This window comes from Neophocaena asiaeorientalis, unplaced genomic scaffold (assembly GCF_003031525.2).
Source record: "Neophocaena asiaeorientalis asiaeorientalis breed wild unplaced genomic scaffold, Neophocaena_asiaeorientalis_V1.1 scaffold15, whole genome shotgun sequence".
Lineage (NCBI taxonomy): Eukaryota > Metazoa > Chordata > Mammalia > Artiodactyla > Phocoenidae > Neophocaena > Neophocaena asiaeorientalis.
Window position 1 is genome coordinate 9,925,402 of NW_020185328.1, and position 21,930 is coordinate 9,947,331.

General features: G+C 36.9%; 1 protein-coding gene across 1 annotated transcript in view; it reads left to right on the plus strand.

Annotated features, from left to right (window-relative positions):
* The window catches only part of AK5 (adenylate kinase 5), a 226,893-nt gene that overhangs the window by 36,360 nt on the left and 168,603 nt on the right, over window positions 1–21,930 (plus strand). The window contains exon 6 of the mRNA XM_024734553.1: window positions 11,210–11,401. Within this exon, the coding sequence (XP_024590321.1) occupies window positions 11,210–11,401 (192 nt within the window). The remainder of the gene's footprint in view (window positions 1–11,209; window positions 11,402–21,930) is intronic.

The window sequence follows — 21,930 nt, forward strand, 5'->3', positions numbered from 1 at the left end:
ACTGCAAAACCACCTTTGTTGTAAATCATATATTTGGGCAGTGGATCTGATTCTGAGTTCTCTCTCTGTTCCAGTGGTTTACTGGTCTTCCTTAAAACCAATACCACAGTGTATTAATTACTGTAGATTTGTAATAAGTCACACTATCTGGCAGTAAGTTCTATCACTTTATTCTTTTTTTTCAAGATTGTCTTGAAGATTGCCTTGGCTATTCTTGACTGTCTGAATTTGCAAATAAATTTCAGAGTCAATTTTTCAATTCCCATACACACATACACAAAAAATACCCTGCTGGAATTTAAAGATTACATTAAATCTATAGATCAATTTGGGAAGAATGACACTGTGATATTGTGTTCCCTTCATGAATATGGCATATACCTCATTTTATTTAAATCTTTAATTTCTGCCAAGGTCTGTGTAGTATTCTTGTACCATTTTTCACTAGATTTTCCCCTAGGCAATTAAATGATTTTTTTATTATTTAACTAGCATTTTTATTTCATTTTAAATTATTTGTTCTTAGTATATAGAAATAAAATTGATTTTTGTATACTGTCCTTCTAGGCAGAGACCATACTGAATTTGCATATTTACTCTTATGGCTTTTAAATTCTTTTGGATTTTTTACACATACAATCATATTATCTCAAATGACTATTATATTTCTTTCCTTTCAATCCTGTGGGGTTTTTTTTTTCGTGTCTTAATTTACTGTCTAAAATCTCCATTACAATGTTGACTAGAAATAATGATAATGGGCATCTTTATTTCATCTCAGAGGGAAGGTTTTAGCATTTCCCAGTTAAGTATGATGCCTGCTGTAACTTCTATGTATTTATTATTTATCAGATTAAGGATATTCTCTTGAATTCCTAGTTTGATAAGAGTATTTATTGTGAAGGGATGTTAAGTTTTACCAAGTGCTTTTTTCATATTTAAGATGATCATATGATTTTTTTTTTCTTTTTTATTCTGTTGATTTGGTAAATAACAGTGCTTGATTTTTGAAAGGTAAACACATTTTTCATTCATGGAATAAACCTGAATTGGTCATGGTGTATATAATCCTTTTTATACATTGATGGATTCATTCGCTAATGTTTTACTTAGAATATTTGCTTGCGTTCATGAGTGAGATCGACCTATAACTTTTCTTTCTTTCAATGTCCTTGTCAGGCTTTGGATTCAAAGATTATGCAGGCCTAATAAAATGAATTGGGAAGTATTTCTTTATATTTAGTAGAAGGGTTTCTGTTAGATTGGTGTCTGATACAATTCACTAGTGAAGCCATCTGGATTCAGAGTTTTCTTTGTGCAAGAGTTTTGAACTGTGGATTTAATATCTTCCATAAATAAAGAGCCATTCTGGTTTTCTGGTTATTCTTTTTTTTTTTTTTGGGAGGGTTGTGTTTTTCTAGAAATCTGTCCAGTTCATATATATTTTCCAATTTGTTTTCATGAAGTTTTTCTTAATATCCTATTTTATCATCTTAATCGCTGTACGATATTTAGGGGTACCTTCCTTTTTATTCTCAATATTTTGCCTTTTCTTTTCCTTGATTAGTTTCACCAGGGATTATCGATTTTATTAGTGTTTTCAAAGAATGAACCCTTAGCTATAATGTGTTTATTATGCATTTTAACTATGTATGTAATTTAATTTATGCTCTTATATTTTTCCTTTTTTAGTAGACCTAAAAGGTCTGATTTTTTTTTCTTCTTTTTTTTTTAACCATTTTGAGATGGATGCTTAGATCACTCATTTCAACCTTTCTTTTTTCCCCTAATATATTCATTTAAGGCACTAAACGTCCCTGTAACTATGGATATAGCTACATCCCACAAGTTTTGGAATGTTATATATAATTTGATCATAATTTAATTAAAAATATTTTTATTTCCGTTGTGATTTCTTTGACCCAGGAATTATATTGAAATGTATTGCTTAATTTCCAAACAGGGATTTTCTATTTATATTTTTATTATTTATGCAAAGTTTATTTCCATTGTAGTCATTAAAGATAATCTGTGTGATCATTTGAAATTTGTTTAGATTTCCTTTATGGCTCAGAATATGGTCAACTTTCTTAAATTTTCTGTCTGTATTTTAAAATTTTTGTGTTCAACTTGATGGTTATAGTTTATAAATATATATCAATTTGTTAATTGTATTAAACTCTTCTATAACCTTACTGATTTTTTTCCATATTGACTTTTTTGCCACTTGTTCTATCAGTTATTTGGAAAGATTTATGAAAATCTCCCACTCTGACTGTGGATTTGTAACTTTCTAGTTTTAGTCCTGTCCAAGTTCAGTATACTTTGAGCATATATTATTGGGTAATGCAAATTAAGAGTTATTATGTCTTCCTGGATAATTAAATCTTTTATCATAATGAAATGACACTCTTTACCTCTAGTAATATTTCTCTCCCTAAAGTCGACTACTTTGTCTGATTTTTTTTTCACCTTTATTGAGGTATAATTGGCAAATAAAAATTGCATATGTTTAAGGCATACAATTTGACATTTTGGTATATATATACATTGTGAAGTAGTCACCACAATCCAGCTCACTAACATAGCCACACTTCACACAGTTACAACTTTCTTCTTTTTAAAAAAATTTTTTTTGTGATGAGAACATTTGAGATCTACCCTCTAAGCAAAGTTCAAGTACACAATACAGTACTATTAACTATCTGTGGTCACATTGCTGTACATTATTAGATCTCCAGAACTTACTCATCTTGCATAACTGATACCTTGCACCCTTTGACCAACATCTCCCCATCTCCCCTCCACCCAGCGGCTGACAACAACCATTCTACTCTCTGCTTTTGTGGATTTGACTGCGTTAGACTCCACATAAAAGTGAGATCATGCAATATTTATTTTTCTGTGTCTGGCTTATTACACCTAACATAATGTCTTCTAGGTTCATCCATGGTGTCACAAATGGCAGGTTTTCCTGCTTGTTTAAGGCTGAATATTTAGCTCTTTGTGTGTGTGTGTGTGTGTGTGTGTGTGTGTGTATATATATATATATATATATATATATAATACTAATTTTCTTTACCTATTCATTCATCAAGGGACTTTTAGGTTGTTTCCATATCTTGGCTATTGTAAATAATGCTGCAGTGATCAAGGGAGTGCAGATATCTCTTTGAGGTACTGATTTTATTTCCTTTGGATATATACCCAGAAGTGGGATTACTGAATTGAGGTAGTTCTATTTTTAATTTTTTTTGAGGGATCTCCATGCTGTTTTCCATCGTCCCTGAACCAATTTACATTCCCACCAAGAGTGCATAAGGGTTCCCTTTTCCTCACATCCTCACCAACACTTATCTTTTGTCTTTTGATAATGGCCCTTCTAACAGGTGTGAGATGATATCTCATTGTGTTCTGTTGTTGTTGTTGTTGTTTGTTTTGGGGGGTATCTTTTGCTGCACTGCACAGCTTGAGAGACCTTAGTTCCCCAACCAGGGATTGAACCTGGGCCCCAGCAGTGAAAACGCCAAGCCCTAACCGCTGGACTGCCAAGGAATTCCCCCGTTGTGGTTTTGATTTGCACTTCCCTGATGATTAGTGATTCTGAGCACATTTTTTTTGTACCTGTTGGCCATTTGTATGTCCTCTAATGAGAAATGTCTGTTCAAGTCCTTTGCCCTTTATTTTGTAGAAAATGGATTGTTAGGCATTTTATTAATTTAAAAAATGTATTGAGGAATAATTATATTAATTACAATTATATTAGTTTCAGGTCTACAACCTAATGATTCCATATTTGTATATACTGCAAAATGATCACCAGAGTAAGTCTAGTTAATGTCCATCACCATACATAGTTATAAAAATTTTTCCTCATGATGAGAACTTTCAAGACCCACTTTCCTAGTGGATACTTTCAATTGATATTTTTTTTCCTTTGCCCATTTTTAATTGGATTTGATATTTGTATGGTTTTACCAGCTTTCTATTGGTTAATGTTTCCATGGTATGTTTTTCCCATCCCTTTACTTTTAGCATTTCTGTGTCTTTATATTTTAAGTGTACTGCTGTATCTAGCACTTCTGATGCCCTACCTTATATTCTCTCAGCCCACCTTTTATTTGACCTTTGCTGCTGTGACCAGTTTTGCACCCATGTGATGCTGCCCAGGACAGCAACTCACTGACTTCCTGCCCTGAGATATACACATTGTGAAAGTGTGAAGGAGGCAGTGTGCCAAGGGGGTACTTTTGACCAGCAGGGGACAGGCTCTGATAAATAGAGGCTCCTCACACATGTCCCTTTAGAAGAGCCAGCAGCATGGCATCCCAGTCTCCATCACAGTGACTAACCCAACACTGCACCTTTGCACTGGTTTGACCCCTCCTCTGCATTCTCCCCAATCCCCACTCCTGCTTTCCTGCCTATGGCTGCTTTGATGCTACAAGACCACATGGCCTGAAAAACCTAAAATGTTTGCTGTCTGACCCTTTACAAAAAAAGTTCGCTGATTCCTGTTCTACAGATTATGACACGCATCATTAACTTATTCATGTCTCATAGAAATCAGTACTTTTACCACTTCCTAAGCAAGACCTTAGAAAGATTGAACTTCATTTACCTGCCTCATACCTCATCTCTGTTTTAAGTACCACAAGATACTTTTAATATTTTTTATATGGTGAATCTTCATTTAGGTTCACCCACAGAGTTATCATGTCATTGCTCTTCATTCATTCCTCTGGGCCAGATTTCTATCTTGGATCATTTTTCTTCTACCAGAAGAATATTCTTTAATATTTCCATTAGAGGAGAATTTCTGATGAGAACTCTCTCAGTGTTTGTTTGAAAATATCTGTATTTACTTTTAGCTTTTGAAAGATATTTTGATTGGATATTGAAACCTAGATGGGCAGTTATTTTTTATTGGCACTTTAAAGATGTCATTTCATCATTTTCTGGCTTTCATTGTTTCTTTGGCAAATTTAGCTGTCTAGTTATTGCTCCTCTGAAGGTAATCAATCATTTCTTTTTTCTGGCTACTTTAAAGATTTTTTTTTTTTTTTGTCTGTCTAGGCTTTCAGCAGTTTTACTATGATATGCTTAGATCTGAGTTTTTTCTTCTTGGTTTTTATGCTTCTTGAATCTGGGACTTGATATTATTTATGAGTTTGTAAAATTCTTAGCTATTACATTTTCAAACACTGCTTCTTCATTTTCTCTCTTCTTCTTCTGGAATTTTCTAAGCATTGTCTCATATGTCTCTGTTGCTCTTTTCTGTACTTTTCCTACCCCTCTCTCCCCCTTGCTTCACTCTGGATATTTTCTCCCGAACTTTTAGTTCACTAATTCTGTTTTCAATGCCTAATTGGCTATTAACACATTTAGTATAATGAGGATATGGGATGATTCTAAAGGAATTTAGTCCTGTGAAGGCTGATTCACGCAAACTCTGATGGTATAGCCCTTTAGGATTCCAACCAGGAAACTACGTTGGGAGCAGCAGTAGTAGTTTCTAGAGCTCCTCCTCCGTGGTGGGCCCCATATTCCAGTTATTGTCCCCTCAGCCCCATAGTCCATTAAGGGCTTTGCCCAGAAATTATCTCCATGTTAAATGATAGTGAAGTCCAGGTATCTATCCTTTTTCCCTTTTTGATCTAGTCTAGCCTCTGCAATAATGGTATATATTCAATAAATGCTTAATGGGTGAAAGAAATGATTTCTTTTACATTTTCCCTATAGGCAGAATTAAGAAAGAAAATTTTAGCCCAGTATTAGAAAGAACTTCCCAGTTATTAGAGTTATCCAGTAATGAAAGGGGCTGCCTCAAAAGTAGTGAAGCATCACAAGAAATGCTCACAAAGAACATTCAAGTTTAAAGGTTCAAGTTTAAAAATCACTTGTCAAGAGATTGTAGAGATGATTACAGGTTTGGCATTAATTTGGGCTAGATAACCTCCAAGATTTTCTCATCTCTTTTTTCTGTGATTCCAGTTTTTGTTCCAACTGTGATCTTCTCTCTTTGTGTTTTTTTTTTTTTTTTCATACTTTGCTTCTTGGTTTCTGACAGTGATCTGAACTATGGAGTGTAGGCCTTTTAACATGTCTTCATAAAGAATATGGCAGTCAAAAGTACTGACAGTTAAGAAGAGAGCTCACTAAAATAAGCTCACTTAGTAGTCTGATACTGTGAATAATACATCTTTGCTAATCAAAGATGGTCATAGGTTCTTTTTAACAGAGTAATCATTCAGATAAGGGACTTTGAGAAAATGGATAGAGGAAGATTGACTTGTCCATATAATGACAGGGAAAAAAAGATTGATTTAGTTGATCCAATGGGAGAAAAAATATCAGCAATTGGGAAGTTTACTTCCATGTAGACAAAAGTGGTATCTTGGTCTTTGTTCTCATTTATTTATTTACTCACTCATTCATTCAATCAGCAAATACATTTTGAGAACGTAGGCTAAGAAAAGGTATGCCAAGGATCCACTTTGTTTGGTGATACTTTTCAATGTTTCATGAGTGAATTTCATGAAAACTTTCTAGGTGCTTCACATCTTCTGGGAAAGAATGGTGTCTACTTCTATTTTACATTTTTGGGGAAAAAACCATAAACAATTAAAATTTTTCTTTTAAAATTGAGCACTGTTGGAGAACGAGGGTCCTAATGAGTGGGCATATGCGGGGGTGACTAGGAATCAGGTGAGCATACTTGTGGCTGAGATCACTGTTGAGCAGTCAGCTGGTTATCCCAGCTGCCATGGAGATCTCGCCTGTTCCACGTTTTAATTTTTTGTATCACTGGTTATATGCTGTTTAGTTTATACCAAGAAAAGACAGCAAGTTAATTACAATTATAAAATTAAATAGCTTTGCAGATTCATTTCAAAGTCATCTATATCAGACCTGAAGTTGCATTCATTGATCAAAAATCTTAGATATAAAAAATATATTAAAAAATAAAAATAAATGTCAAATACATAGGAATAATTTTTAAATGGGCAAGAACATTACATAGAAAACTACAGAGCTCTGCAATAAAAAGTATTGGGAGAAATTAAAGAAACAACAGCAACAACAAATATCTTAGATATTCTACTCGTTTCCTATAAACTTATAACTGCTTTTTTAAAGTCTATTAATTAAAATAAACAAAATGCAGTTTTATTCAAAGTGTAAAAAAGTCTTTTATAAATTTCAAGCTAATTTCAAAAGCCAATTCTAAAAGACAAAACATAGTGATGATTACATATTTAAGTCTCCCCATAACCTCATTGTGTTAAGTAGGGAGAAGCACATACATTGCAGTCTGAAACAAAACACAAAATGTATTAAAGTAAAGCATTTAATTTGTTTAAACGCAAAATGCAAGAATTTCTAAATGCAAGTTTTACCTGCATTTAACACTGAGCTAGTAGTTGAAGTTTTTTCCATATTTTAATATACAATATGACCAAACCAAGAACAATATAATGTCATTTTTATTTTTTTTTAATAAATTTATTTTTATTTATTTATTTTTGGCTGTGTTGGGTCTTTGCTGCTTCTCATGGGCTTTCTCTAGTTGCGGCAAGCAGCGGCTACTCTTTCTTGTGATACGAGGGCTTCTATTGTGGTAACTTTTCTTGTTGAGGAGCATGGGCTCTAGGCAAGCGGCCTTCAGTAGTTGTGGTGCATGGGCTCAGCAGTTGTGGCGCACTGGCTTAGTTGCTCCACGGCATGTGGGATCTTCCCAGACCAGGGCTCAAACCCGTGTCTCCTGCATTGGCCGGCAGATTCTTAACCACTGCACCACCAGGGAAGCCCTGTCATTTTAATTTATTTGTCAAAAATTGTCTTCTCCCTTATATGCTATTCAAAGTAAATTTAAAAGGGTGTCATTTGTTATGTTGGGTAAGACTGAATATTACCAAAGATTTTATTTAATTTGAATTTTGCATTATAATATTTGATAGTATAAAAGTTTTAACTTCAGATAATCTCTTTACCATACATCACACAAAAATTACAAAGTGATTTTATAAATTGTTAAGGGTTCTCAAAAGCTACTTAAAAGTGTTTTATGGGACATATTAAACTACTGAGATGGGAAGGGAAAAATAGTTGAGAAAACTGAATTTCAGAGAGATTGAACCTTTTGCCCAAGGACAAACGACTAATAGCAGATTCTAGATATAAAATCAGGATGATCTGATTCTAAAATTCATGCTCTTGATCACTTATGCAAGTATGTGCCTGTGCTTACACAGTGGCAGTGGGAACTGGGGGAAGGGGAATCTGAATAGTGTTTCAAGACCAAACTCCACAGTCCATGGTGATAGCTCTGAGAGATTGAAGTTTTGATAAGGGTTATAAATGATATTAAGATTTCTAGCTGAGAATTAGAAAAGATACAATGTTCATAGCAGCGTTATTTATAATTGCCAAGGTAGGGAAGTAACTTAAATGTCCGTCAGCAGATGAATGGATGAAGATGTGGTCCATATGCCACTTGCAGCAACATGGATAGACTTGGAGGGCATCATGCTAAGTGAAATAAGTCAGACAGAGAAAGACAAATACTATATGGTATCACTTATATGTGGAATCTTAAAAGTACAACAAACCAGGGAATAAAACAAAAAAGAAGCAGACTCACAGATATAGAGAACAAACTAGTGGTTACCAGGGGGAAGGGGGGAAGGGCAATATAAGAGGAGGGAAATTTAAAAGGAGTTATTATGGGATTATATGAAATCACATTTGTGAAACTTTTGAAAATTGTAAACCACTATAGAATTTAAAGAATCATTCAGGGCTTCCTTGGTGGCATAGTGGTTAGGAATCCACCTGCCAATGCAGGGGACACAGGTTCGAGCCCTGGTCCAGGAAGATCCCGCATGCCACAGAGCAACTAAGCCTGAGCACCACAAATACTAAGCCTGCTCTCTAGAGCCCACAAGCCACAACTACTGAAGCCCGTGTGCCTAGAGCCCATGCTCCGCAACCGCAATGAAAAGCCCACGCATCACAGCGAAGAGTAGCTCCCGTACCTACTCACCGCAACTAGAGAAAGCCTGCGCACAACAACGAAGACCCAACGCAGCCAAAAATAAATAAATAAATTTATTTTTTAAAAAAAAGAATCTTTCATTCAATTAAAAAAAGTTTCAAAAAAGACTTCTAGCTGAGATTCAGGAAAGTAGTGTTGCTACCATAAAAATAAATAAATAAACAAATACACATATAAGCAAGATGGGAATTTCATTCAGGTAAAAAGGTGCTGGAACTGATTTGGCCTTGCTGAGTCACACGTAATATTAAGACTTTCAGGGACTTCCCTGGCAGTCCAGTGGTTAAGGCTTCGCCTTCCAGTGCAGGGGGTGTGGGTTCAATCCCTGGTTGGGGAGCTAAGATCCCACATGCCTCACGGCCAAAAAACCAAAACATAAAAACAGAAGCGATATTGTAACAAATTCAATAAAGACTTTAAGAAATATTGTTAGCAAAAAAACTTAAAAAAAAGAAGACTTTCAGCTGGAGCCGTCATATAAGCATTTGATCATATAGGATATAAGTGCTGTTGAAAGTCAGTGCTGAAAATGTACATTTGGACTCCATCAACAAAAGATAGGTGGTTGAAACCAGAACAGTGGAAGGGAGCTGAGAGAATAAGAACCTGGAGAGGGAAAAACAAAAGAAAACATTATCTAAGGCTCATAAACATCATTATTTGTGAGTGTTACATTTTTAAGGAAAAAAATTTGAGCAAAGAGGAAAAAAAATACAGAACAAAAAGTTAAATGAGAACCAGGACAATATAGAAGCATGAAAACCAAGAGATAGTAAACATGGCTAAAATTCGTTGAGCACCTACCATTGATCAAGTTTGTGCTGATCTTATTTAATCTTTATAATAACTCAGGGAGGAGGTTCATGTATCTCTTTTGACAGATGAAGATATGGAGGCTTAGAAAGTTAAGCCATATGCCCATAGCTCAGCTGATAAATCCTAGGGCAAGAACTGTAATCCATGTTTCCCAGACTCCAGGGTCCATTTTCTAACCAGTGGTCTCAAGAGTGCACAAGGCAAACCACTGTAGTGTGGGAAGAAAATGTTAAAATTACGATTATCATATGTCATCCTTTTAAAATTGTATTTCTGTGTGTATTTTACAACATACATACTATTATACTATATATTACATACATACATATGTATGTATATATGTAATACATACAATATATTAGCATGGTAGTACATGGCTATCATACATTCATGCATAATTTATAATTTAATAAGTATATATTTATTGAGGTAGATGTTCAAATAATTTACTAATGTGAGGATACAATAAAAAATTTTTGGAGATCATTTCTTTAAAGCGCTATGCAAAACTGCCTCTTTTTCTTGTCCCATTTTCAAGAAAATACATTCACTTTAAATGATCATGTTATCTTTTACATACATTACTAGTTCTAATTGAGTTAAATAAAAACTGTTTAGTTCATAGGTTCTTTTCATGTTATTCCTTGGTATTTTCAGAAATTTATGAAGGCCTTTGAGCCATTTGATTCTTTGTAATAGTGGAGGGAACACAGACCATAGACCAGACAGACCTGGGTTCAAGTATCACCTTTGACCTTACTGACCATGTGACCTCAGACAAGTACTTAATTTCTCAGAGCCTCAGTTTGCTCATCTTTAAAATGGAGATAATATTTACCTTGCAGATTGTTGCAAAGTTTAGCAACAGCATAGGGAAATAACTTAGCACTGGGCCTGGCATACAGTACATACTTTGAAAAGGGCAGCACATAGTAATAATAGCAGCAGTACTTGTTTACCGTAGAGAATATCTGTAGCTCAATAGTCATTTCCCCTCTAAACAGGTCACATCTACCTTTGGCAGAGTTTGGCCTATATTGATCTTAACTTGAAACTTGAAAACTTATTTGAGAATAGACAAAAAGTATTTTCCAGAAATTTGGAGGGCCACTGTACACGACTCTGTGAGTTGAAGTATACCATTTACATGGACTGTAATAGCAATAGCTCCTCCTGGCCTTGTGTGGAGCCGTAGCCCTGGAAATATGCTGGCAAAAACATAGAGGGTCAAAAATATGGCAGCCTCCACAGACCCAGAAGAGAGAAATGCCACTGCCCACACTCACATTGGTTGGTATGTTGAATGCCTGTCTACTTGTTTGATGCTCTCTACAGATCTGTACTCCTGACTTGGTGGTGTTCCTGGCCTGTACCAATCAGAGGCTCAAAGAAAGATTACTGAGGCGCGCTGAGCAACAGGGGCGGCCTGATGACAATTTGAAAGCTACCCAAAGGAGACTAACGAACTTCAAGCAGAACGCTGCTCCATTGGTTAAATACTTCCAGGAAAAGGGGCTCATCATGACAGTAAGTTAGATATACTTTACATGTCTAGTACAAGAGTGATCTTTCAGTTTTCTAATTATCCTATGTTCTTCTCATTTAGAAATACTTTTACCTTAAAAAAGTGACTTTTCTTGGGTGGAGATCCAATGAAAAATAATTGGTAATTTTGACCTGATTTGCCTTTATTAAGTCATGATGGTAAAAGCACTTTCACTTTAGTTTAATTGATTTTACAAAAAATGCTAAATTTTAACCTTGGCTAGAATTCTGTGGCCCCCAAATTTTAAAGTATTTTAAAATAATTTTTTGATCATTTTAAGCAATATTGGCCCAGTTTCTCAACTCTTCTGTCTATGAAAACCTAATAAAATTGATAGGCTTATAAACAGAATTGATACAGAGTTATATTAGACTTAAATTGTAAGTTAGACTTTATCATAGGTTACCACATAAAAAAATGAGATTTTGATGGCCCAAAAAGTTATTAAGGGTTTGACTTGTCATAAAGAAGTGATATTGTCTCAAAATGGAAGGCATCGATCTTTCTGCTCCATCGATACAATGCAAATATTAACTTTGTTCATAGATAGTTTGTTTTGTGGTTAATGATACTGAATGTGCCAAAGAAGGATGAAGCTGAATCGCTGGTTAGTACAGTTACTAGAATACAGGAAGCTGAAGGTGAAAACTTAGCTAAATTTATGGTCCCCACACATCAGAGATTCAATTATGGAAGAGAGGAGACAGAGGATCGTTGGCCAGCTGAGGCATTTTGCAGAAGAAGACACTAAAACCAAAGCAGCTCGGGGTGCTCCGTGGTGGTAGCAGACCTCGGCATAACCCTCCCTTCAGCCCTTAGCTCCTCTCACGAGACCAGAGATTCTTGTCTAGTGGGGCTACAAGCTGTGGAGAATCTGATGAAAGGGATACATGCCCATCCCAATAAAATGCACATAAGATGCTTTCCATAAATTTTAGGTAAATCTACTGAAGCCCATCTACAGAGCTCCTATGACCTAACAATTTACTGTGTTAAAAATTTCTTCATTAGCCTAAAATGCCCTTAGATTGAAAGAGACAGTCAACGGCATTTGAATAATATCTCTTTGCAGTCTTTTTATCACTATAAAGAAATATTTATTAGAATTTGCCCTTTGAGTCAAAGTTGTCATGTCAGAGAATTATAAATCTGACATGAAAGTTGTCCACAATGCCAGAGTCCATTTATGGTCTAAAAGAGACATTGAGTGACATGAAAGATTTGAGAAAATCAGGGTGGATGTTTCTCTGGCTCTTTTTTGTTGGGGTTGTTTCTCCTGGAAATTAGCAATGCTGACTTCTGTGTCGTGTCATAAAAATAGAAATTTACCCTACAGACAAAAGCCCAACTGCAAGCTGCAGAGCCAGAGTTTTAACTGATGTTTGCCAGGCTTAAAGGTATTACCAGAGTGTCTCTGATTACTCCCTGCTTGTCACGTTCATCATCACAAGCAGAAGATATTTCCCAAATGAATGCAGAGTGGGGACTGTTAATCTACTAATATTTTGCATGGAAGTGAAATGCCATTGCCTCTAATTGAGGGAGTCAATAACAATGCGGATGACAGCCTGTAACCTCCCTGCTAAACCCTGATGAGCTTTAAGATAAACGCCTCTAATTACTGGGAGAAGACTTGCAAAAGGTGACTTGAAAGGTGACTTTCAAAAGTCACCTTTTGAAAATCGAACACAAACACGGGCTAAGCTCTGGGAAATGTCACTGGAAATTTTAGTCTGACAAAAGAGTGAGTGCAGTTTCCTGAAGCACATGTCCTCCTTCAGAACCTGGATCATAGGTCGCTCTGGGAATTAAAATATACTTGGTAGCATTTCTGCTTTTAAAGATGCGTTAAATTATTAAAATGGTTATCCTGATTAATCAAAAACATATTAAGATTTTAATAAAAATCTGGGAGTTAATAGATTAAACCCAAATATTTCCTTTTCTCTGTAATTTTTTTTTCTTTTGCTTCTACCTGCCCCTCCTAATTGATTCATTTATTCATTCAGTAAATATTTATTGAGAACCAGTGGGTGCCAGACCCTCTGCTAGGTGCTAGGGGTGCAATGCTAAATAAACAAAAGGTAAGGATCTTTATTTTATTTCCTGACACACTTCAAACTCCTAGAACAGTGCCTCTCTGGTACACAGTACGTTGCCAGTAAATGAACAGAGCTTGCAGTCTATGGGGAAACAGATATTAAACAATGAGTTATCAAGTGTGATGACTGCTGTAAAGGAGAATGTACAGGGGGGCCTCACACATATGTCGTGCACTACAGGAATGCCCCGTAGTGAGTAGAACAGACTCTCTCCACCCGCGAGTAGGATTCATCATTGATTTTGGTGTGAGGTTCTTAAAGACCACAGAGACCACATACCTCTCAGTCCAGGTGAGAAACTTTATCTTGGGGCTCCTCTTCCCTAGGGATTTAGAGTCTGAAACCCTTCACCTGGAATCTCAGCTCCACTGCCGTTTAATAAATTCATGGTGCTCTAGGACTCAGTCTCTATCTATAACTTGGAGATGATGTTACCGACCGCATAATGTTGTATGGGTGAAATGAGACAATGCATGTAGCCTGGCAGACGATGACAGCACAGAGGTCGTGGTTCGGATGCACCATGTAGCCACATTGCCTGGTCCAGATTCCTGCTGCATCACCAACCACCCGTGTGACCTCCTGAAGGTTACTTATCTTGTCTGTGACTCAGATGCCCAACCCATGCAGTGGGTATGATTATCGGTCCTACCTCAGTGTAATTGTGTGGAGTAAGTGGATATCAAGTGCTTAGAACGGTGCCAGGAATGTTGTAAGTGAAATATAAGTGATTGAAATTATTTTGTAATTTTCGTATTTCCTCCTTTTTCTTCCTTCCACCTCTAATGACCATTTTTGGAACCTACAATTACCACTAACAAATCCGTGCTCTTGGAGGGTACTCTGTTGCCTTTTCTCCCATAGATAAGTGCAAAATGAAGAATTTAGATTTTAAAAACTTTTCCCCAAATTCTCTTTTTTTTTCTTTAAAAGTGTCTGTTAATCAGTTAGATTAACATTGTCCCAGTGTTTTCTTTGACTTCTTTATCACCCGTGTAATCAAGCTATATAATGGGTATGTGTCAATATGGTAGCTGAATTGTAACAGATGCCAACCCATTCCTTTTTCTTTTTCACTTCAACATTAACTGTATCGGTTGGCAGATTTGACTGAAGAACAAATCCAGTTTGAAGACAAAACCTAATCAAAATAGCCAGGAAAACAGGCTGTTGCCTGAATACTGTATCTTATTGACATGGTTCCCATTACATGGACTGCTTCACTTTTATTCTTTTCTAATACTTGTCTGTATACAGTCATCCATGCAAGTATGAATTCTCATCATGTCTTTTACAGCTTTTTGCTCCTAATTAAAGATTAGGATGCTGTGACTTCCTAAAGTTTATCAGAAGTTTTCCTTTGAAGTTTGTTTTAGTATTCCTGGGACTAGGAAAGCTATTTATTTGGTCTTACTGAGTAAGCTATGTCTCATGACATTTTGAAGCTCTTGGATTTCGTGCAACTGTATAAAAACCCCAATAATGTGTCTGCTTAGAGATAATTTTTTACCTTTATTTTATTTAGTTTTTGTTTTAGTCATCTTCACAAGGTGGAACCCTTTTCAAAGAAATAGTGGGAATTCCCTGGTGGTCCAGTGGTTAATACTCTTGTGCTCTCACTGTGGAGGGCCCTTGTTCGATCCCTGGTCAGGGAACTTAAAATTCCACAAGCCGTGAAGCATGGCCAAGAAAAAAAAAAAGAAATATTGTTAGTTGAAACAGTTCAAGTCTTTACAAGCTTGATGAACTCTTTAAAAAAATGTGTGCTGTTTTGTTTATATTTTTAAGAAAAGGGTCTTTTTAGATGCTTGAAAAATAATAGGGTAAGATGTAGTGTTTATGTTATTATTTTCCAGAATGTATGTGCCATTGGATAGTCCACTCAGTTGGAACAACACTCAACTTACCAGGGAAATGGTTGCACACTCATGTACATTGAACAAATGCTACCTAATGTGGATGACAGTCAGTGAAGGTCCGCATTTAGTTTTAGACTGTGAAGTAAGCTGATGGTCATTTTTCTTCTGGACTTTTTATAGGAGGAAGCAAGAGAAGCATAACTTAAAAATGAGAAGTAAGCTAGAGTCATAGGACTCTGCTTAACTGACTGGATCTCTTCAGCCAGGAAATGTGAAAGATGTTAAGACAGGATTATTTCTTGTTCACCAACACCAATTTTCCTAGGGAAGCAGGTGAGGGACTAATTATAAACCATCTTAGCATATAACAAGGCCACATAGGCCAGTGATTCCCTAATTGCAGTAATTAATAGATCGGGAAAAAAATTTTAATGGGGCTAAGATGAAGTTGTTGATTTTTTTTAAGACTTTATTTTTTTAGAGCTGTTTTAGGCCCACAGCAAAACTGAAAGGAGGATACAGAGATTTCTTGTATTCTTCCTGCCCCTACACATGCATGGGCTCCCCCATTATCAACATCCTCCACCAGAGTGTTATATTTGTTACAGTTAATGGACCTATATTGACACATCATAATCTCTCAAAGTTCATAGTTTACCATAGGGTTCACGCTTGGTGTGGTACATGCTATGCTTTTGGACAAATGTACAGTGACATGTACCCATCATTACAATATCATATGGAGTATTTTCACTGCCCTTAAATACCTCTGTGCTCTGCTTGTTCATCCCTCACCCATCCACATCCCCCAGCCTGGCTCATGGCAACCACTGATCTTTTTACCATCTTCATAGTTTTACCTTTTCCAAAATGTCATATGGTTGGAATCTATATAGCCTTTTCAGATTGGCTTCTTTCATTTTAGTTTCCTCCAATGGCTTGATAGCTTATTTTTTTGGAGCACTAAATAACATTCCATTGTCTGGATATACCACAGTTTATCTATTCACCTACTGAAGGGCATCTTGGTGGCTTCCAAGTTTTTGCAATTATGAATAAAGCTGCTGTAAATATCCATGTACAGATTTTTGTGCGGACGTAAGTTTCAGTTCATTTCAATAAATACCAAGGAGCATGTTTGCTGGTAAGAGTATGTGTACTTTTGAAAGAAACTGCTGAACTGTCTTCCAAAGTGACTGTGCCGTTTTGCATTCTCAGCAGTAACACATTTGGTGTTGTCAGTGTTCCAGATTTTGGCTATCCTAGTAGGTCTGTAGTAGTATCTTGTTTTAATTTGCATTTCCCAAGTTGACTTTTTAAAAAATTTTACTTAATGAGGGCATTAGAAAGGAAAAAAAAAATCTATTATTGCCATTGTTTGAAAGGGATATTTTTAGCACAAAAAAATTAGGAATAACGTAGCTCCAAATAAAGTCTCTAAACAAATCTGTTTGACTGTAAGAAAAATTCGCAACATTTGCCTTATTTTTGTCATTTTGTTATCATAACAAAATATCATATCATAAACTGGCATCAGTTCTGGGGAACCCCTGGCACAGAAAACACGTCCTTGTCAAAACCACACTATTAGTGATTCACCAGGCATTGTCCCTGAGCCCCCAGGTAACCCCATTAGCACTACATTTGCTTAATCTGCCCCTATGACTTCCTTCAAATTTGAGAATGCGCCCATGATGTATTTCAAATTTACCACTGAAACTATGTAATTCCCATCCCACCAGGCACTCCTAGCCAGAGAGAAAATAAACAGGAGTAGTAAAAGTTAATTTAGACAGAACTGCTGAATAATTATTTCTTAATTAACTTCAGTTTTCATAGGCATCAACACTAAGATTTTAAATACAAGTACACTTATTCCTAAACTCCTAGTGCACAGCCATTGGTTAATTATCGCCACCTCCACTAGCATCACTGCATGGGGTGGTAGGAAAGAAACCTAAACAGCACAAGCCCTCAGTAAATTCAGCAGCCCGCATAAACAGAAGAAAGGCAATGAAAATACCTGATAACAGTTTACTCAGACAAACCCATACTCCTAAAATTACTAGGAGGAGAATTCTCTTATTGCATCCCAATGCTTGAGGTTGATAAATTTGTAATACGTAACATAATGAAGCTATATTTCCTTTATATAACATCACTGATTATATGCTGTTTAAGCATTCATTGTTACATAACCAAAAGCCCCCACTAATTCCTATTTGGTGGATTTAGTAACTAAGATAGAAAATAGTCAGGGAGAAGTTTTCAAAGGTTAATAAATAGGAAAGGCTATGGGGGTATTCTGTAAGATATTTGCTTGGGTGATGGTGGTATATACGTGCACCCGGATATATGGCCCTCTGAATTGTTTTAAATTCAAAGTACTTTTTCATACAGATGAAATTATTTCCAAAACAGAACAGACTCACAGATGTAGAGAATGAACTTATGGTTACCGAGGGGGCGTGGGTGGGAGGGATAGATTGAAAGTTTGGGATTGACGTGCACACACTGCTATATTTAAAATAGATAACCATGCAACTTCCCTGGTGGTCCAGAGCATAAGACTCTGCGCTCCCAATGCAGGGGGCCCGGGTTCGATCCCTGGTCAGGGAACTAGATCCCACATGCTTGCCACAACTAAAGATCTCACGTGCTGCAACTAAGACCTGGTGCAGCCTAAATAAATAATGAAATAAATAAATAAATATTTTTAAAAAGACAAAGGAAAAATATATTTAAAAAATAAAGTAGATAACCAACAAGGACCTACTGTAAAAATAAATAAATAAATATTTTCATTCAAAGTATTTTAAATCTAGTTGACAGTACTTTCTGGCATCAAACCTAATACTGATAGAGCCTCAATGTGAAGCACCCCAAAGAAACATGAGAAATATCCATTTTTGGCTTGACTTAAGAGCAGCTTATAAGAAATCACACTGTCTGGGCAACAGGCATTTATCAAATCCTACTGTGTGCAAAGCTGGCAAGACAGTGCTGCCCTAGAAAAAGTACCATGGCCTACTTTAGGAGGGTACTATCTCTGTGGGTTAGTCAGTGGGACCCATTTAATTTACCTAGTGACACAGACCTTTGTATCCTGGCTTTAAAATATCCAGAACTATATTGAAAAGTGAATCTGATTACTTTCATAACTGTCATTATTGTGGGCTCTAAAAACTAAAAGACGATTATGATACCAGTTTCATTCTCGGCTCTTTTATATAGAGAAAGGAAAATAAAAGCACTGAGAGAACACTATTTGCTCATAAAGTGGCAACCTACTTGTAGCAAAGTAACATCCACATTCGGGGACAAATTATGCTGGTTCCTAAACAGCATCAAAACAAAAGGGAGAACAAGCAGATACTGTATTTACAGCTAATCCTGTCGTTCTGTCTTAGTAACAAGCAAGCACTCTGACCCACAACTTTTCCATACCCAAAGCTCACTCAGTATCAGACCTATCCATACTCCACTGTCAGAGAGCAAACTAAATGGCTCAGAGAATGTAGCTCCTTTCAAAGTGGGAAATTGATGCCAACCACATGGCAAACCTATCGTTGGTGCCTGATGAGAAGAGCTCTCACACCAACAAATGCAAGATACTCATTGTGATGTTTCATACAGATGTTTACAGGAAAAATGAGGACGAACTTAAAGAATGAACATGGTTCCATCCCCAAAAGGATATAAGATATTTTTCTGCTGATTTTATTATTACAAACACCCATGAAACAGAGTCCAAAAAGCTCTACGCACTACTCTTTAATCAGCTAAAGTATAAACTAGGGTCCTTACATGATAACCATGAAATAAGTAGTATGGATAAAATCAAGATAATATTCAAGTGAACACATGTGGAAAATTCACATTAAGAAAATCCCAATTCCAAGAACTATTATTGACAAGTCTACCTAAGAATACTTTAGTTTAAGGCCTGGGGCTGCCTTCTACAATAGCTTGTCTTTATTTATAATTTTTTTTTAAGTAAAATAAAGCAGATTAGTAGATAGTTGGTAGCTGAATGTCATGTCACACTAACAGCTTCTTGTAAACTCTTGTTTCAACTCCAGTTCCTGACAGGAAAATGTACACACACACACACACGCGCGCGCGCGCATACACACACACACACACACACACACATTTTCAGCTGGTCACTTCTCCAGGAGAAGCTCTCTGATCAGAACAATAATTATGATAATAGTGTCAGCAAGGGCTTCCCTGGCGGCTCAGTGGTTAAGAATCCGCCTGCCAACGCAGGGGACACAGGTTCGAGCTCTGGTCCAGGAAGATCCCACATGCCGTGGAGCAACTAAGCCCACGAGGCACAACTACTGAGCCCACGTGCCACATCTACTGAAGCCCATGCTCCTAGAGCCCATGCTCCGCAATGAGAGAGACCACCGCAATAAGCCCATGCACCGCAACAAAGAGTAGGCCCTGCTCGCCACAACTAGAGAAAGCCCGTGCACAGCAACGAAGACCCAACACAGCCAAAAATAAATAGATTGATTAAATTTTTAAAAAAAATAGTGTCAGTGAACATTCCACACTTCCAGAATTAGATCTTAATTTATTTTAATATTTTATACTGAGACTTATCAGAAACATGAGTAAGAAAATAATATTTTTTGTAAAGTTCTTGGACTAAATTCTTTCTGTTTCAGACGAAACTAATTGGGATTGATCGATATTTTTAAACAGAGACACTGTAGCTAAATTAAGTGACCAAAAATAAAAAAGTAGACAAAAGAAAAGAAAAAGAACAGGCATTTAAGACTTACCAGTGAGCAAAATACAAGAACATATTATGAATAGATGGTGTCAAAAAACAATAGCTAACAACGTATAAGTGCTTAATATGTGCTTGGTACTATTCAAAATGCTTCACATGTGGTAGGTCCTTAATCCTCACCAGATCTCCATGAGTCTGATATTATTATCATCTCCATTTTGTAAATGAGAAAGCTGAAGCACACCAAAGTGTAGCTGGTCCAGGATCCCATAAAAGCAGTAGAGCCTTGGCCCAGATGCAGAGCGCTGACCCCAGAGGCAGCACCTGTGATTGCTATGTTGTCCCTTCATTGAAACAGGGCACTTATGCACTCTGGATCTTGAAGAGAAAGCCCATTACTGCTTTCTCCAGGCATTTATCATTTGATAAGCACCTCTATTCGGCTGTAATCACTTCATTTATGTTTCTTTGGAAAGAATAAAAGAGAAAGTTAATTCTGTTGGTGCATTACACTGAGAGGTTTTTCAAAAAGTAATATTACTAGATAACAGATGTAAAATAATTAAGATAATTCATAAAATTGATTAATCCGAGCACACATTACAAGAAGAAAATTTTACTGGGAATGGCCAGTTATTGGGCCTTGTATATATATATATTTTTTTGCGGTATGCGGGCCTCTCACTGCTGCGGCCCCTCCTGTCACGGAGCACAGGCTCCGGATGCGCAGGCTCAGCGGCCATGTCTCACGGGCCCAGCCGCTCCGCGGCATGTGGGATCTTCCCGGACCAGGGCACGAACCCGTGTCCCCTGCACTGGCAGGCGGACTCTCAACCACTGTGCCACCAGGGAAGCCCAGGCCTTGTACTTTTTTTTATCTACACTACCCATCATTTCTGATCTTGCTCAGTTCTACAAATCAAATGTAAAACCATGGCTGCAGTTCTGCTTCAGGCAAAACCCTATCCTTATCTACTTGGAGTTTTATAATTCATCTTCCCCATTATGACAGTCCTTTTATAGTCATCTATTCAAACAGTTTTATTGAGGGCCTATTGCATGTCAAACAAAGGGACCACATCAGGCGCTGTAGAGAATAGAAAGATGATATGGAGGTAGATCTGCCTTCAAGGAGTTTGTGTGCAGGCAATAACATAAACATAAATAACTTGAATATAGTACAGGAGGGGGTAAGTGTCACACTCAGAGGTGTAATAGGCCAGGAAGAGTCAGGGTCAGGGAAGTGACTTACTCCTGGAAAGATTAAGAAAGGCTTTCCTGGAAACATTGGCGCTTGTGGGTTGGGGAAGAGAACCCAGAAATGGAAAGGAAGGGCATTATAAGCAGACATGAACAGACACAAGGTGGGGAGGGTATATGACGAAGTAGTGAGAATTAGAAAGGTAGGGGGGACAGATGTGCTGAGATCAAAATGAGGAAGGCCCTGAAGTGCTCAGCTAAGGAGGAAGGGTTATTCTATGGGCAGGGGTGAGCTTTAAAGGCTCTGAGCAAGGGAATGACACAACTAGAAATATAAACTCGTAGCTGTGTGTAAAACATTGAATGGAGAAAGCATCTGGAAGGGATTTGATAAGGACCTAAGCTGGGATGGTGACTGTGGGTGCCACAGGGTTTTACTTCTCCATGGGGCAGAACCTACAACCGTCTGGAACCAACCGCAAATGTGGGAGGAACCAAAAAAGTGCTTGAGGAAGAATAGCACGCATAAATCACCTGCATATGAGATGTAACATCCATTTTACCAATTTAATTATTTTGATTTCTTATTTGGACAGCATTCA